General features: G+C 38.5%; 1 protein-coding gene across 2 annotated transcripts in view; it reads right to left on the bottom strand.

Moving 5' to 3' along the window:
• The window catches only part of pard3ba (par-3 family cell polarity regulator beta a), a 178,028-nt gene that overhangs the window by 2,577 nt on the left and 156,271 nt on the right, over positions 1-19,180 (bottom strand). For both annotated transcript variants that reach the window (XM_039648339.2, XM_039648340.2), the window contains one exon: positions 10,090-10,160. In XM_039648339.2, the coding sequence (XP_039504273.2) occupies positions 10,090-10,160 (71 nt within the window). The remainder of the gene's footprint in view (positions 1-10,089; positions 10,161-19,180) is intronic.

Here is a 19,180-nt window from a genome sequence, read left to right as displayed (position 1 = left end):
TGAGCGTCCCTAGCAGGGTTTTGTTCAAACATTATGGACCATGGCAAGCAGACTTTGAGACAAAAAGAGGACTAGAATGAAGATCAACATCTTTCCAGATACCGAGAGCTCGACATCCGCGGCTAACTTCGACTTAGCAAACAGGTGAACAAATCAATGTACTGTATATAAAACCAATCAATGTTGTATAGTTCAACATGATGAAAAGTTAGAATATGATCTGTATGTTATTCTCTAATGTTGATCCAGCTTAGTCCCATACAGCCAACAAACTAACATTCAACACGCACAAATGCCGCTTAGTGTGTTAGTGAAACTGTTAGAGCAAGTGAAGCAGCGCTGCGTTACCTCAAGTTTAATTCCTCTAATAAACTGACCTGTGTCTCAGCGTCTAGTTCAGTACAATTAAATGTCCTTATTCCATGTATATCCGTGGGACTCGCGTTGAGTGTGCTTCATTACTCCAGTCATGTTAAAAACATCACTGTATTAACTCATCCATTAAAGATCCATCAGCTTGACGACAAGATCCATAATTCCGCTTAATGCAGAATATACGTCATTAATGTACACCTTTGTTATTGTAAGAGGTTTGCGACCCCTGGTGGCGAAACAATCTTGCATATTGTACCTTTAATTATTTGACTTCAGTCAAATTCAAGTGCACTCTCGCCCCATTTTTGCTGTGGAAAAGTGGAAGGATAATGACTTAAATTTTCATTTGTTCATCACAAGACTATCATATGACTTGAAATATAGTCATAACGTGATTTATAATCAAATATGACTACTTGTTTTTGAGTACTTGACTACTTGGAGTTGTTTCTTGCCTTTTCTGGAGCTTGACGAATGTGGTGAGGGTTTTAAAATTCTCAGTATTTGTTCCATGGCGTAAATAAAAAAGCATACGAGTTTGTAAAAACAGGAGGGCGAGTAAATGACGGAAATTTTCATGGTCTAACTGGCCGACCAACATAACCAATGACACTCCCAAGCGAAATTTGCCAACCAGCATGCTTCTTTTGAAGCTGGTTTCTCAAAGTTTTGCAGGTTAAGCTAGTTAAGAAGCCTTGCAAGGAAACCAACAAACCATCATTCCATACTAGTGAACACAACAGGGTCTGGCTGTTGGGTTTCAGCCAAAGACGTATTATTCGGTCTTTTTACAGGTTGGGTTCGCTCATCAGCAAAATCATTAGGAAGAAGGTAAACTCTACAACTGGAATACTTAATGTGTAAACTTCCTGCAAATTAAACATTTACATTAACTCAAAGAGAGCTGATTTGCAAAAATAGGTTGTACTACTTATCATTTTTAAAGTAAATGTGTCTTGTGAATAATACATGAAAAAAAAACACACGAAAGTATGCAGTCTGGGAAATGAAGCCAAACAGGATAAAAGCAGCGGCTACATCAGGACCAAAGAAATAAAGAGCATTAAGCAGGGGTCTTTACAAAACTGCATGAATAAATGGAGGCCATCTATAGATAGAAGGGTAATGGATGCTGTATTATACAAAAAAAAAAAAAAAAAACATGCATTTGCATTCTTAATATTTTCAGGGTTACGACCTACATTACATGCATCTACGATCCATCAAGCTCCACAAGGGCTCTAAATAAACGAACACAGGCGGAGCGGCAGCCTTTATGTCAGAACACGCGTGTGAAGGTTTCATGCATTCAGCAGTTGATGTTTAATATAGTTCGCTCTAAAGCGTGACTGTAGTCCGTTCACCATTTCACCTGCCAAAGTTAGTTACAAACAAAGAAGTGTGTGTAGACTGTGCACTGTACTGTGGTGTGTGTGTGGCTATGATCCGTCGGCAGCGTGTGTAGTGTGTCTGTCAGCTCTGACCACCCAAGAACAACTGAAACAGAAATACTGCAGTCTTAACCCTAAACGCAGTGTGTGTGTTCGTTTAAACACTTGAGACAGATAAAGGCCAAACATAGCCAGACTAAAGACTCTAGACTACCAAACGTAGTTTCATTTTGTTCTTTCGGAACGACTGTCGAACACAAATGCTTCTATGATGAGTGATTTACAGAAAACTAATAAGTAATAATTGCAGGATGATTCTACAGGAATAAACATTTGTGAGACCTCAGGGAATGCATCCTTAAATCTTTACAATTCACTTTATATATAAAGCTGTTTGCATGAACTATATATATATATAATATTAAATAATATATTTAATAATTATTATTATATTTAATAATATAATCTGTAATATAATTATTATATTTAATATTATATATATATATATATATATATATATATATATATATATATATATATATATATATATATATATATATATAAACATTTTTAGTAGCTGGACATTAATATATATATATATCAAATCTAAACATTTTTAGTAGCTGGACATTAATATTATATATATATATATATATATATATATATATATATATATATATATATATATATATATAGTATAGACCTAATTTGACTATTTCTACCAACTGCCTCATCAAGGGGATATACAGTATGAACATTTAGATCACTTTTAACTTAAAGGATTCAATTTATTAAATATAAATACCCAACTTACACTAGAATATGAAACTTATACACATTTGAACAACTGATAAATAACTCACATACAATATACTAGATATTAAAAAAATAAGCATTAATGATTTATAGATGTATACTAGAAAATCATATTTATGTTATATTTATCTTAAGTACTGTAGAATGATATATACTTCCTACGATAAATCATTTAAACTAGAACATATGATAAAAAATATATATACCTCATATACACTATCATTTGACACCTACTGTACACCATGTACACTATAATATATTAGAGTCAATTTAGTTATGACATATAACCCACAAAAATATCTGAAATGTAACTGCATATATCATTAAGGTAAGAATACATCTATACCCCATTTACACTAGAATATTTCACATGCATGTATTTCCTCAAACAAATATATGCCCATTTAGTCAACTATATATAATTTATAGCCTGTACACTAGAATATTTGTGTAAATTAGTGTACAATAAATGATATATACCTCATATACACTAGAATATATGTATACCCCATTTAGACTGGAATACATTACACATACTTCATGGCCACTATACCGTGAGATATATACAGTGGGCTAGCGTGCTAGATTAGCCATAATGAGAAATGCCGTGGGTTATAGACTGTATGCTGGCAGCTGAGGAGGATTAAAGCAGACTTACACACAGATGCTGGGACGGACACCAACTCTAGCGTGAGCGAACACTACAGCCATACCCTACAACTGACCCCGTGATCCAGTGACCTAAAGTAAGCCCAGAGGCTTAGGGTCACAGCTGAGCGAGCAAACGGGTTTGTGTGTGTGCGTGATGGCCAGATGTGTGCAAGTGTTCGTAATGATGTGTGTGAGAGGGAGTGTATGAATAAGCACATGTGTTTGAGATCGATGGACCAGCACGTGCATGTATGGGTAAGAGATGGACGTGCTGTTATGATAAAGGTCATGTTTGTGTGTGTTAAAGCACCACATGTGCTTATTTGACCAACTTTGAATTCACATTAATAATGCGATGGAGAACACAGGGACACGTTTGGGAGTGAACATGCCTGCGTTTGTGTGTGAAAGACACTACAGCCTGCGGTAGGCGGTGTGATTTAACATACAAGAGCAAAAAAACAAAGTAATGACATCCTGCAATCTATCACTCTCACACTAGCACTAATCAACACTCGAAGAAACCCGCGTGCGAGTGAGCCGCGTCCGCGGACATATTTTCCGTCTTACGACAAGGGAGGAATCTGTTAGCATGAGCTCCCTGCACCTGCCCAAGACGTTCGGAAGGAAATTCTTCTCTTGGCTCCTAATTTGACCTCGACTCCTGTGTCTTCCCCCAGAGACTGACGTGCACACACAATGCCAAACAGCTGGTGGGTGAGGGCGAACAAAGGAGGGTGTGTTGAATCATAAGTAACAGGATGAAATTATGACCAGTCAATGAGTGAGAATAGATTAATGGACTGACTGAACAATAAAACACAACAAAAACAAGATCAGGAAATTACAGTTTGTACGTAGATGGATAGATTTATAAACAGACAGATAGATAGAACAAATGATATACATACAGACAGATTATAGATAGATAGATATCTGAATGAACAGATATATAAATTTAGATAGTAGAGGTCGACCGATAGTGGATTTTACCGATATTTAGGTTTAACCATGCATGCCGATAACCGATTATTCAACCGATATTTTTAATGAATACTGGATTAAAAACAAACTAACACTCCAAGTAAAACAGTGTTGAACTGAAATGTGCTAAATAGATAGTAGAGGTCGACCGATAGTGGATTTTACCGATACCGATATTTAGGTTTGACCATGCATGCCAATAACTGATTATTCAACCGATATTTTTAATGAATACTGGATTAAAAACAAACTAACACTCCAAGTAAAACAGTGCTGAACTGAAATGTGCTAAATAGATAGTAGAGGTCGACCGATAGTGGATTTTACCAATACCGATATTTAGGTTTGACCATGCATGCCGATAACCGATCATTCAACCGATATTTTTAATGAATACTGGATTAAAAACAAACTAACACTAACACAGTAAAACAGTGCTGAACTGAAATGTGCTAAATATAAAAATGTTCTACAGAAAATAATTTAAACATTAAAATATTAAAGGGTAAAATATGTGTTTTTTTAGCTATAACCATATAGAAACATTTGTAAATTTCATAGGCAACACTTTGTAAGTCCCATTTGTTAACAAGGATATAGTATAGCTTTTATGAACTATGCATCCTATATACAATATACAGTTTTACTGCATGCATTATTATTTGAGCAATACAACTGTATCTTGATCGTTCATGTTAGTTTATAGTACATTAACTAAGGAAATAACAGATCAAATAAAAAATTAAAACTCAAATTAAAACTTCATCCCACTCCTTTTCAAGCAGCGGTGAATTTTTCTTCAATTATTCTGTTCTTGGATTATTGTCTTATGTTGTACACTTTTTCATTGTAAGCTTGAAAAAAAAATTATTACTAAATGTTGAAATTACCAAACAGTGAACAACTGTCTTCTATAACACGCATTAACCACAGTTAATGCTAAAAATTGAATCTTATTGTAAAGTGTTACCATTTCATATAAATCCAAAGAGTCAGCAGCAGATGCAAACAGCAACGGACGCAACCCGGAAAAACTATCGGTGTGGATTTTTGCCGATAACGATAGCTCCACCAATCAACTATCGGTACCGATATATCGGCAAAACCGATGAATCAGTCAACCTCTAATAGATAGACAGACAGATAGATGACAATCCCTCTTACTGAATCGACAGATATATACACTCTAAAAAATTGCTGGGTTAAATTTTTTAATTACATTTTTAACCCAACATTTGGGTTTGTCCATATTTGACCCAAAGTTGGGTTAAAACAACCCAGCATTTATAGAGTGTACAGATAGATAATTTGACACATAAACAGACACAGAGAGACAGACAGACAGATTCAGTGTCTATCTACCTATATGTCAGACTATATAAATCTATAGCCAATTATGTTTGTAGAATTGGTTAGATTTACTGTATTTAATCTATGGCACAAGTTCCAGACATTAAGACCGTAGGGAAAACAGGAGCTGATGGAGGCAGAAAACAAAATAAGAGTTTCATTTCCAAACACTGATTTCATTACGGCTCCTGTGTTTCAAGGCAAACAATGTTAAAGCAGAGCACAGTCACTGCGCTTTATTTACTTGGAAGCAAAGCCGCAGCCAAAACGCAATATAAAGTGGAGAGAGATGTCATGAGAATGAAAAGAAGTAATAGTGGTTTCTGTTGCCAAGATGAATGAACAAAGAAAAGCACACTCCTTCCTGATAATCTGAATCAAAACATCCTTTCCATAGAGGCAGAACCTCGCCATCTTAAATAAACGAATACTTCTTAATCACAATTTCACTGCATGCTCTCTAGCAGAGCTGGATGTGTTCAGGAGGGCTGCTTTTATTGGCAGTCGCGCAACTGGTGGCTTTCTTGACGGCTCTGTTGTCTGTTCCAGCTAAATGGAGCCTTTCCTTTAATTTGAATGATTTGGTTTCAGGGAAACTATTGTTTCAAATGAGCTAATTTGAAACGCATGCTGAGATGGTAAAGGTCCAAACTGTACTCGGTGGAGTCTGTTCTCAGCCTCTGTTTGCAGACAACAGTGGCGTTGTGTAACCTCCTGCCTCTGGCTGATCTTTATCCAATCAAATGCAGGGTTAAGACCGATTAGCCGGCGAGTCTGCTGAGAAAGAGCTCTTCACCCTAATCCACCTCCTGCTGAGGTTAATCGCCAACGGAAACCATTCTTTTGTATGCAAATGGAATTACCTCAGACGCAAAGCATTTCTTAAGTGTATTCCCATATAGTGACAAGGGTTATGCGAAAGCAGTAAAGCTAACCTGTATTGGATGTGTTTATATAGTACAGGAAAATATATTGTTTTATATTAAATTAAATGCTATACAGTGTAAACAACACAGCAAAACTTAGGGTGTGTTCACACTTGGCATGTTTGCTTCAATTAAAATGAACTCTGATGCATTTACATTTATTCATTTAGCTGACGCTTGAGTTCTCAGCTGGTCAAAATACCAACATGTGTAGCTACGCACATACAACGAGTGCATTTAGCCCAGAACACAGACACACACATTGTTTCAGATGTTCGGTAAGTTCCGTCACCAGATATGCCTGATAAAAGCCGACCAATCAGGATGAACATCCTTATGCCTTTAGGTTCAGTATCTTCAGGTTTAATCTTGCAAAGAACAAACAGAATGGCACTTTTAGTAAAGTGACAAAATACGGCAATGCTGTAAAAACATGTAATGTTAAATTACTTTATAGATATAATAAACTTTTCGAAACTTGACTACTAGTTATTGTGTGTGAGAATGACATAAAATCCATTTAAAAGGAAACATTTTAAACAAAAATGTAACATAGAACGGAGTGGAAATTTCCAACACGTTATCATCCTAGGGCGTCATGTATTGATGCTTTTGAAATTTCATCTAAATCCAACGCACATGGCACCCTTTAGCTTCAATATAACACACACAGAGCTTTGTTTGGTTATGGGTAGGTTTAGGTCTGGGGTAGGGTTAGGGTTAGACCACTAGGAGGCGGCTTGTGGCCCATAGATATCTGCGTCTCATACTGACGCCATGTGCGTTGTATGTAGACGAAATGTCAAATGCGTCAGTATATGACGCCTTGGGATGAGAACGAAGTGGAAATTTCACAATGTTGTCCGCTTTCCGCTGACTAGCGCCATGAACAATAGTGATGGCTCACGGTTAGTTTCATTTGGGATTCAAACCAGCAACCTTCTGCTTACCAGCTCTGAGCTTTAACCACTACACCACATCGCCCAGCCTCAGGCCTGCAGCAAACTGAGTGATTGTGTGTGACTACTGCATTATGGCTCCTATAGAGGAACACAGTATAAAATTGCTCTCTGTGACAAGAGTGATGTGACATACTGTTTGATGTGATCGGTTTCAGCCTTAAGGAACTTTTAGAAAAGACAGAAACAAGCACTTTTGCTTCTACTGAGTCACACATACACACACTGGGAGAGCAAGAGAGAGAGAGAGAGAGCAGGAGAAACCGCGCACTGGGAAATATATGCTAATGTAAGGGAGCGCAGTCATTTGAAAGGAAATGGGCCTGAATGAGCACCCTGAGGGAACCACAGCACAAAGTTCAGCCCTGAAAAATGTATTTCATTTCATTTAAATAGTCCGCACTTATGAATACAGCGGGGCTTCGGGGAGAGCTGGGAGCCGCAGGAGGGCTGAGGTGGGAGTTTATTTTGGGGGGAAATATCAAAACAAGATGTGGAGCCTAAGAAAAGTCAAAACAAATGATTTTATAAGTAAGGAAAACTTTGTCCAACTTGCTCTGATGTCTCATTTGTAGGTGTTTTGCAGGTCTAAGTTCTAGAAAATATGCTTTGATGTGGCTTTGGGTGGATTTCAAAACGACTAAAGGGTCCAAATCTATGTAATTTGCATGGTTTAACTACAGATTGTGGTAGTACCATAGTATAGTGCTAACATATACCAATTTACTGAACGATTGTCATATTTACTTACCACTAGCATCCCTACTAAGATACTTCAAAGCATTGCATTGTTTGACAAAATAAAAAATATCATGGTACTTCTTGTTTTTATAAAAACAGATCTCTTAGCATTTAAGTGCAGAAGATTTCAAAATGCAGTTTTAACTAACTTGCGTGAGAAAACTAAGTTGATGTATGTGGCGAGCAGGACAGTGGTGTGATTGATAATGAGCGACATCTGCACGACGCACCGGTCTCGCATCTCTCACGGAGGAGCAAAGGCATAAAGGAGGAGCGGCGACAGTGAAGGGTGAGAGAGGACCAGGCCTGGATTTATGTTTTGCTGTTTATGTTTTATTATGTGACAGCAGTCGTCCTTCGAGAGGCTGTTGTCTTGCTTTTGTTTTTGTTTTATTTTGTTTTTAAAATTTTGGGAATGTTTGCCGGTTCCCACCGCCTCCTTCCCATAACAACGAACCAAGTTACAATGCTAATGCCCATTTCTGTTGATTAGCATCAACAAGAATATGCAACATATTTCTTTTTGCATTCGGATTTGATTTCAGACACATTTTGGAAAGAAATGTGTGTTCTTAAGTATATTTTTTGGCCTTAAAAGGATAGTTCATCCAAAAAAATGAAAATTCTGTTATCATTTGCTTACCCTCATGTTGTTTCAAAACTGCAATCAGCTCTCTAGGTCGTGGATCAGTATATCGTGTTCATGAATTTGGCACTGGTAAACATTAAGGACCCTGACTCGCTACACATTGGGGCACTGATGACTATTTACGGCGACATTACAACATCCTCATTTTACATCATCAGTACATCTATAGCTGTAAACTAACTATAAATGTTAGCGAGATTATGTTCACTACCTGTCTAGCGATGTATTTTTATGCTGGAAAATAATGAAATAGCGGTTTGATTTTTCAAAACACTTATCATGCATCATTATATGTTGTGTGATTTAGGCTATGTTTTGGTTTTCTGAATTTCCATTAAGAGAGCATGGTGAGCAGCGATTCTCCCTGGTTTCACGGTGCATTGTGGGACTTTTTATGGAGCGAAGGATTCCACCACGCACTGCAAAGATTTAGCGATTGAGACGTTCCTTAAAATAGTCTCCCTAACCAGTGCCCTGACTACTGAACTAGGGAGCTGATTGAGACGCAACATTTGCCTTACTTCTGTGTGACATATTTTGAAGAACGTTGGCGTCCAAACAACATTAGACCCCACTGACTTTTTTCCTGTATGAACAAAAAACTTGTTTCAAAATACTGGATGACAGAATCTTCGTTTATGGGTTAAAAACAAAGTGGAAATTGAGAAACTGTTGTTTTATTGTTTGTAGACTACAAGAAACCAAGAATTCTCCATGTTTTTAGTGAACATTTCCACAAATTTTACCACAACAATCATATCTGATGGCTTTAAAAATGTCTAAATTAAAATCAGAGTAAAGTTTGATTCAAATATGACTTTTACTGGCCTTTAGTATCACACAAAACTATTTTTCTTACACTATGACCTACTGTCAGACACCACAGTGGAGCCACGTCATATCTGCGTATGTTTGTGGAGAAAAATTATTAAAGCACTTAAGATCCCGGGATGTGAGCCAGGATAGCATTCCCAGCTTCCTGTCTGGATCCCGGTCCTTTGGGAGCAGATCAGGTGAATATTCCGGGATGAGGAAAGCTCTCGGAAGGCAAACACTCAAGATTTAATTAGGGAGCTGAAAGAGGATTAGACTGAGTGTGTGTGTGTGTGTGTGTAAACCACCTCCACCTTCCTCCGTCTTGTTTTGTTGACTCTACGGATCCAACAGTGCCACATATGTCCAGCATATGGTACAAGAACAAACAAACCTGGGTGTAAGGGAAAATGCACACGCAAACACAGGCTTACCTGGACACAGTGGCATACGGTTGATCCACGTCGTTGTATTTCGGAGCCATTCGTGGATCAGGCCCTCTGATCTGCAAAGCAAAGGAAAATCAAATTAGATTGTCACACTCAGCTAATGTGATATTCAGATGAGTTTTAAAGCTGAAGAGCGTAATTTCTGTACACAAGCATACCCAACGGAAATACAAAAGATGTGTAATCACAAAAAAAGCATGAATAACTATGAAAATTAAGTGATAGCAAAATTGTAATAGCACAAAACATTTGCGAATAGTCAAGTCACCTTTATTTCTATACAGTATAGCGTTTTTTACAATACAGATTGTTTCAAAGCAGCGTTACAGTGTTTGTTTTGGCTGCACAGCAGATTTAGAAGAAAAATATCGTCATAATCCAGCTTACGTTATTTAAGTAATGGTTCATTTTTGTCATAACAGTTATTCATTTAGTTAATTTATCTATAGAGCCGCACGTCACTGACAAGCTGCGCATAAAAAAATAATCGTAATAAGCCGAATCGGTTTAAGTGCGATTTAATGTTTAGTAACTTTACTGACTTGAGAAACTTCAATAAGGATTCATCTCGGTTTAATTTATACAGTGAAGACTATGCAGTGTTATTTTACATTTGATTACTTTATTACATTATCTGAAAAGTGAATTTTCACTGGTATCTAAAATGTTGCCGTTACAAACTCCATGGCCGGAAAAAGTATTTATGAGTTTATCATATAAGTTACCGGCCATTGGCAGGTGTGGTAAAAAGTTAGTTTTAACACACACACACACACACACACACACACAACCCCGGGTCATTGCTCCCAAAAGTGGGATCTTATCTGTGAAAGAGAAGCTGGAGAGTGGTGGTATAAATTCTGACAATGGGAAAGACTGATCACCTGTATGGCCAGAATAGACGGATGAAAGAATGAGAGGAACAGAGGAAAGCAGGGAATTGTATATCGTTCAGATCATTTGGCATGCGCGGCAGTCTATCATTCCCACAATCATCTCTCGCTTCTCTAAATTTGACCTTTACGGCGTGTGCGCGTCGTCATTTCTCTGTCTCTCTTACTCTCGGTGACATTCGATCCCTGCGAGACACCTTTGTGTTTAAAGATCACACTTAGCATGCAGGGTAGAGCCGAGGGCCGCCATTACATGCGCTTATAACCGCCTCATTGAGACAAATGCCACCATTTTCCTCACATAGTCCCCAGAAATGAGCTACCCTTCTTTACATAATGCCTGTAACCTTCATCTGTCAGGATCTGCCACACGCAGAACTCCCACAATCCCACTGCGGTCATATGAGACTACTGTTAAACCCTGCGTACTCCACTTATTCATCTTATACAAGCTTGCAAAGCTTTGGAATAGTCGCATAGCGAGGAATACGTTTTAGTTGTTCATTGTAATCATAACAAAACCAAAATAGACGTCAAAGGGAAAATAATGCATACAATGTTCTTATATATTGATGATTAAGTAACACCTTTGTCATTTCCTACACTCTTAGAAAAAATTGGTTCATTGGGGTTCTATATATGAAGCATAGGGTTCATTACTCAACTCCAAAACACCTTTTATGCTAAAAAAAAAAAAGGTTCTATAATGACAAGAAAGATCCCTTTTGGCTCAAAGGTTCTTTACAGGCTGTTATTCATTCATATATTACATTATTCTGCAACATTTGTAGTTGAAATTAAATCATTGTTTATTAAACTGTTAATATCACATTTTAATCATGCTGATTTTTGGAGGAGAAAAACTGAAATGGCACTCTTCATGTGATATTGATTAACTACATAAAATGATATACATTTTCTAACCCCCATATTTTGAATTTTGTGATCATTCACATGCATTCATAAATACATTTTAGGGTCTTGATGTTTGTCAATAATATGAAATATTTAATCCGGAAAGAACAAATCAAATGATAATGAATGAACCCAAAAGATTCCATATAGAACCTTTTTCCTGGTTACAAAGAACCCTAAAGGGTTCAATAATAAAATTGACTAAATATTAAATAATAACTAAATATTGCATTACTACTGCCACAGTGCTTACATTTATGGACAGAAACCTCCTACATGGAGTTATGAAAAATGTTAATGTAATAGCTTGGAAAATGTAAAAGGAATTGAAAAGTAAAATCAAGCAATTTTCATCTTGTTTCCATGTTGCTTTATTTAACATTTAAGAAAATTTCTGAAAATTCAGAAAATTGAAATAGTCTGGCGAGGTGGGGCCACGGGTTGGCACATTCCCGGGACGGACCTGCTGCGTCTTCATCCATGGTTTCGTCTCTTATCTAAATCTGACCATGGAGTTGACTTTAGGGGAAAGATGAAGGTGATTGCTGAATCAGTGGTGCCTGCACAATCCAATCACGTTTGAGAGGGAAAAAACAAATTGAGGGTTTCCGAGATTTTTCTTATTTCCTTTTTTTTTTTAGAAGTAGTAACTTGTACTCATGGTCATGGATAGAAATGTAGTGGAGTAAAGAGTACAATATTTGCCTCTCAAATGTACTTAAGTAAAATCATGAGTACTCCCCAAAAATGATACTTGAGTAAAGTACAGATCCCTCAAAATTGTACTTAAGTACTGTACTCAAGTAAATTTACTCCGTTACTGCCTGGCTCAGCCAGTAATAAACTCATAAATACTTTTCCCGGCCATGGAGCTTGTGACAGCAACATTTTAGATACCAGTGAAAATTCACTTTTCAGATAATGTAATAAAGTAATCAAATGTAAAATAACACTGCATAGTCTAAGTTGAATCATAATTAAAGTGTCTCAAGTCAGTAAAGTTACTAAACATTAAATCGCGCTTAAACCGATTCGGCTTATTATGATTATTTTTTATGCGCAGCTGTATAGATAAATTAACTAAAATAATAACTGTTATGATAGAAATGAACCATTACTTAACTAACTTAAGCTGGATTATGACGATATTTTTCTTCTAAATCTGTTGTACAGCCAAAACAAACTTTGTTTTCCTGTTAACACTGTAACGCTGCTTTGAAACGATCTGTATTTTAAAAAGCGCTATATAAATAAAGGTGACTTGACTATTCGTAAATGTTTTATGCGCTATTACAATCTTGCGCATAAGTTAAATTCGCAACTTTGGATGAAAACATAGCTATTGTCTTCCATAGTATTGTCTTTCAATATTTACCGTCAACTGCAGAAGAAAGAAACTCATTCAGGTTAGGAACGACTTGAGTTTTCATTTTTTATGTGAACTATCCCTGGATGTCAGTGCGATACAACACTACCTAGTTGCTTCCATAGCGCCGGTTATTACAAAACACGACTTTAGATCTTCCATATTACCCACGTGTTTCTCTTCACTGCCCACAGATGTTATCTCGGGCTCAGGCGATTGATCTTTACTCGGTAATTAGCATTTTAGGCAGAAAGGACAAGACGTGGGCCTGCTGCCAGACGCTTGACTCCAATTGAGAGAGAATTTGAAACTTTGCCACGGCAGGCTTGGTGGTCTGGGCGAGTTTTACCCTGTGGGGTCAAAAAGGATCAACAAAACCTGCTCAACCCTGCTAAACCTCACCAAAGGGAGGGAGTGGGCATTGGGGCACCATGGCAACCGAGCTGCCAGAAACCAGTTGAGTCTTTGCGGTGCTGTTATCAGATCAAAACGGCTGTGTGGACGGATGAAGGACTCGTGTGCTGCAGTGCATGTTGAGAAATGTGCATGCTACGCCGGCGAACTGGACTGAGACGGCAAATACTTGCCACAACAAACGTGCAAACATTTGCAAATAGGCAAACAGCACTCATGCGTTCAGATGCAGGGAGATCACGAGGAGTGTGTTTAAACACAAAGACGCACATGTTGAGCATGAACAGCAAGGTCACCGGGACTCACTGGGACTTATTCAGTCACACCTTTTTTATACCTCGAGAACAAAACAAAAAAAAAATTAGCAAAGACATTTAGCAATAAACATTTAAGCTATACGTAAGAATTAAAATTAATTTTAAGATTTTTTTATGTTTTTGAAAGAAGTTTCTTAGCCTGCCAAAGCTGTATTTATTTGATCAGAAACAGAGTAAAACAGTACTATTGTGAAATATTATTAGTTTTCTACTTTAATATATTTAAAAAATGAATTGCGATTATGAGTTCATATGGAATGAACTGAAAATGATCCGCACCAGTGGACATTTTCTCCGTTATGAATACCATGCACACTTTTTTTTCTCAAATTTGCACGAATTCGGGGGTGGCAATTGCTTGAATGCTGGGCTCATTATTTTTTCTCCATAAACAACTAGAAAAACACAACTAATTCTTTGCATTGAGTTTAAATCCGAAATATCACCAAATAGGCGCTTTTACATTTCGCTTTGGAACCAAATCTTCCGCCATTCTCTTGTCAGTCAGCTCCTCACTAACTGAACGAAATTATTTTGATTACAATAAAACAATCTAAACGACGTTGGGGCAAGTGATGTAACCGACTATCGCAGCAAGCCTAATATACACTCACCGGCCACTTTATTAGGTACACCTGTCCAACTGCTTGTTAACACTTAATTTCTAAGCAGCCAATCACATGGCGGCAACTTTTAGGTGCATTTAGGTGCATTAGGTGCATTTAGGCATGTAGACATGGTCAAGACAATCTCCTGCAGTTCAAACCGAGCATCAGTATGGGGAAGAAAGGTGATTTGAGTGACTTTGAACGTGGCATGATTGTTGGTGCCAGAAGGGCTGGTCTGAGTATTTCAGAAACTGCTAATCTACTGGGATTTTCACGCACAACCATCTCTAGGGTTTACAGAGAATGGTCCGAAAAAGAAAAAACATCCAGTGAGCGGCAGTTCTGTGGGCGGAAATGCCTTGTTGATGCCAGAGGTCAGAGGAGAATGGCCAGACTGGTTCGAGCTGATAGAAGGGCAACAGTGACTCAAATAACCACCCGTTACAACCAAGGTGGGCAGAAGAGCATCTCTGAACGCACAGTACGTCGAACTTTGAGGCAGATGGGCTACAGCAGCAGAAGACCACACCGGGTGCCACTCCTTTCAGCTAAGAACAGGAAACTGAGGCTACAATTTGCACAAGCTCATCGAAATTGGACAATAGAAGATTGGAAAAACGAGGCCTGGTCTGATGAGTCTCGATTTCTGCTGCGACATTCGGATGGTAGGGTCAGAATTTGGCGTCTACAACATGAAAGCATGGATCCATCCTGCCTTGTATCAACGGTTCAGGCTGGTGGTGGTGGTGTCATGGTGTGGGGAATATTTTCTTGGCACTCTTTGGGCCCCTTGGTACCAATTGAGCATCGTTGCAACGCCACAGCCTACCTGAGTATTGTTGCTGACCATGTCCATCCCTTTATGACCACAATGTACCCAACTTCTGATGGCTACTTTCAGCAGGATAATGCGCCATGTCATAAAGCTGGAATCATCTCAGACTGGTTTCTTGAACATGACAATGAGTTCGCTGTACTCAAATGGCCTCCACAGTCACCAGATCTCAATCCAATAGAGCATCTTTGGGATGTGGTGGAACGGGAGATTCGCATCATGGATGTGCAGCCGACAAATCTGCGGCAACTGTGTGATGCCATCATGTCAATATGGACCAAACTCCCTGAGGAATGCTTCCAGCACCTTGTTGAATCTATGCCACGAAGAATTGAGGCAGTTCTGAAGGCAAAAGGGGGTCCAACCTGTTATGGGTACCTAATAAAGTGGCCGGTGAGTGTATATTGGACATACACACAAACTTAGCGGGTGCCACTACCAATTTAAAGTCCTCAGGAACTTTTGTTCTTTATCATTACTTTTTGGTAATTAGATTCCATTGATCTGGGCGCAGAGTCAAACTCATTGGCAGTCTGGACTTAAGTGAAGTTTTGTGGTTGGATTCAAACTTAGCATGTTTCTCAACAAACAAACTGCGCTCAGCATTTGCCACAAGAAACTCAAGCTGTGAGTGATGTCCCTGAAAACTTTGAGTATGTGTCGACCACTGTGGGCTTTTTTTTTACATTACAGTTACACAAACAATTAAAAATGACTTTAATTTTATAAAGAAGTAGCACTTCATTTCCTAGAATGCCATTACCTATTCAATTCCTCTAAACTACAAATCAAAATTTCGAAATCACAATAAATTCTACTTGTAATTTCCAATTTGTTTCCTGTGTAATGAGCCAATATTTAAAAACCTACAGTGAAGCCGCTTAAAGGTTGCAGATTTTGACAGTCCCCGGTTATTTAGTGAGTCTTTATTTGAATGAATCATCTAATCAACACAATATCTTGGTTTAGTTTGGTTTAAGGCCTCGGTTCACTTCACTTTGTAGAAGACATTACAAGTTAAACAAGCTACATTGGTCAAACTTTCCACAAAGCTGGCAGCATACTCCACCTCAATGCTAATACAAACACTCGCCGTGATCGTATCGCTTGTTGAGTCTCTCCCTGGAGTCTCTGTGGCCGCGGTGTGTGCAGTGTTGTGATCTTTGATGTAGTGCCGCTATTGCCCGATGCCCTCTAACGTGCCCTGAAAAGCCATGGTCATGCCGCCCAGACGGCCCAGGCTTGTTAGCAGCAGATGGTGGAACCATTTTGAGAGGGTGATTTACACACAAGGCTGTAGGAGGCTGGTCATGACCTCCGCATGTATGGAGCCAGTGAAAGGGAGGTTCTTTTGCGGTCTAGTACGGGAGTGATGTGTTGTCCTCTGTACAACGTGCACATGGATTGTTGTGGATGATACTAGGATTTTTTTTTTTTAAAGGAGAACTCTGGCGCAAAATGAACCTTTGGTCTAATTACACATTGTTACCTAGTCAACCGTTATCTTAGATTTGTTTTCATGATTGCCGAATGTAAATAGTTTTATCTATAAAAACAGTTTAGCCTATAACGCTAGTATAATGCTAGTATATAGGGCATAGGGCATAGAGCAATGACAAATAAAAATCGCTTGCTATTACCACTAACAAGGCTCAAAATAGCCCCACACTAACACGGTAACATAATAAGGGTCCACATTCAAACCGAAGCATTGAGAACTTTGTCAGTGCCCATATAGTTTAATAAGAAGATATTTTATACAGTCAACTTCGGGAATACAGGAAGAAGCCATCTTTGAAAAATAGTCTCTACCAGTCGATCTACGAATGCCGATCCAAGTGCGCTGAACTGTGCAGAATCTCATATGCAGTGTTGTAGTACTCGAGACTCGGACTCGTCTCGGACTCGGTCTCGAGACCATATTTTAATGGTCTTGGTCTTGTCATGGACTCGTGTCCATTTGGACTCGGAATTGACTCGTACTCGAACATTTTTTTTTTTAGGACTCGGAATTATTCCCGAGTCCACTCGAGTTCAATTAAAAATATTTTTCATGATTATTAATGTATGTTAATAAAATATTTCTTTAAATTGATTGACACGCCCAGTGATTGGTGATTTTCTAGTGCGCAACTGCGCATGACAAATTGTAATAAAATTACTTTTAACACCACCTACTATGTGGCCTTTTTACCCTAAACTGATCATATTCAGTAAAAAAAAAAAAAGGATTTCTCTAAGTAAATAAAAGTAAATTAGGTAATCAACCCTCACTGGTCTCGGTCTCGACTCGGACTCGACCGTCTCTGGTCTCGGACTCGACTCGGACTCGACTCTCTATGGACTCGGTCTTGACTCGGACTCGACTCTCTCTGGTCTCGGTGTCGACTCGGACTCGAGTGAGGTGGTCTCGACTACAACACTGCTCATATGGTCCGTTGTTTCCGGAAGAAACACAAACACGAACCATTTTCTTCTCTTCAATACGTACATGTAGACTACTGTTCGCGCTCACCCTATCACCTTATTCACATATTTACCCTACAGCTTGGAAGCTGAACTGTCCAATAATAATTTAGCCAACCGCATCCAACTGTCGCACACACACTCGCTGTTTATCCAGCACCGGCTTTGGAATGAACGATATCCATAGACAATTTGAGGAAATGGTGGGTGAAGTGACGTAAGCCGTAAAGCAGTCGAATTTTGTAGTTCTTTTTGTGCTCCGGATACTACCTGAAACCCCAACTTACATAAAAGCGATACAGACCCCGTCAGGCTATGGCAACCTGTTTCAAGTCGATGTACCATCTCAAGGGTCTTGAAAAAAACGACATAGTGTTACTTTAAGTATATAATATAATAAAATATATTATAAAATATTTCTAATACAACATTCTAATAAAGTACGTATTACTGAATAATCTAGTGTTTTTACCGAATCGGTTAAGTGATTCAATGACTCACTCACAATGATTCAGAGCTTTTAAACGAATCAGATGAATGAGTCATGAGTCATTTGTAGACACCTACATAACCTACAGAAAGATTCGCTGTAAAATCCCACCACTAATACACAAACTGACAGTCTGTGTTGCAAACAGTGAAGAGTCTAACTGCATAAAAACACATTTAGAAAACTATAATTGGGGCTTATGAAAACATAGTTTTCATAACTGTTTAAATTGCTATAATCTGCCACCAAAGTGCAAAACATGTTTAAGTCCAAATAAAGAATTGGGGACAGTTATTATTCTGTCCTTGCTCATTCCTCCCCCACCGCTCTTTTCTTTTTGTTTTAGTGGCTTCATTCAGATTCCTAACCAGTGTTTCCTCTGTGATATGAGTTGGCCTTCCTGTAAGGCTCGTCTTTGACCTACCAAAGAAGGTGTGACCTGCGTGCTAGAGCAAAGAAGAGTCAAGGCCTTTTGTTCCTCGTCCATCCCCGCCTTTCTCACTTTCTTTCACTCTTAATCTGTCTCTGAGCTCATGTTGATATGTTTTGACATCCCAGGCACCTGGTTTTAGGATTTGGGGATTATTTGTCGGTTCTGCAGAGAGCCACCTAGTCGCCGTCACTCAATCTTTTTACACTCCGCCGTCACGGCTGCCCATCAAGCCGGTGTGTGTGTGTGTGTGTTTGGAGATGCAGATGCTGGCTTAATTAGACCTGAAAGGGCCAGGATGCTCGTCTCAAGCTGTTCTGTTTCGAGGAAGAGAGGATAACA

The sequence above is a fragment of the Pimephales promelas genome, chromosome 6 (assembly GCF_988280905.1).
Source record: "Pimephales promelas chromosome 6, fPimPro1.hap1.1, whole genome shotgun sequence".
Classification (NCBI taxonomy): domain Eukaryota; kingdom Metazoa; phylum Chordata; class Actinopteri; order Cypriniformes; family Leuciscidae; genus Pimephales; species Pimephales promelas.
The sequence above is the reverse complement of the archived record's forward strand: the minus strand, read 5'-3'. Positions and strand labels throughout refer to the sequence as shown.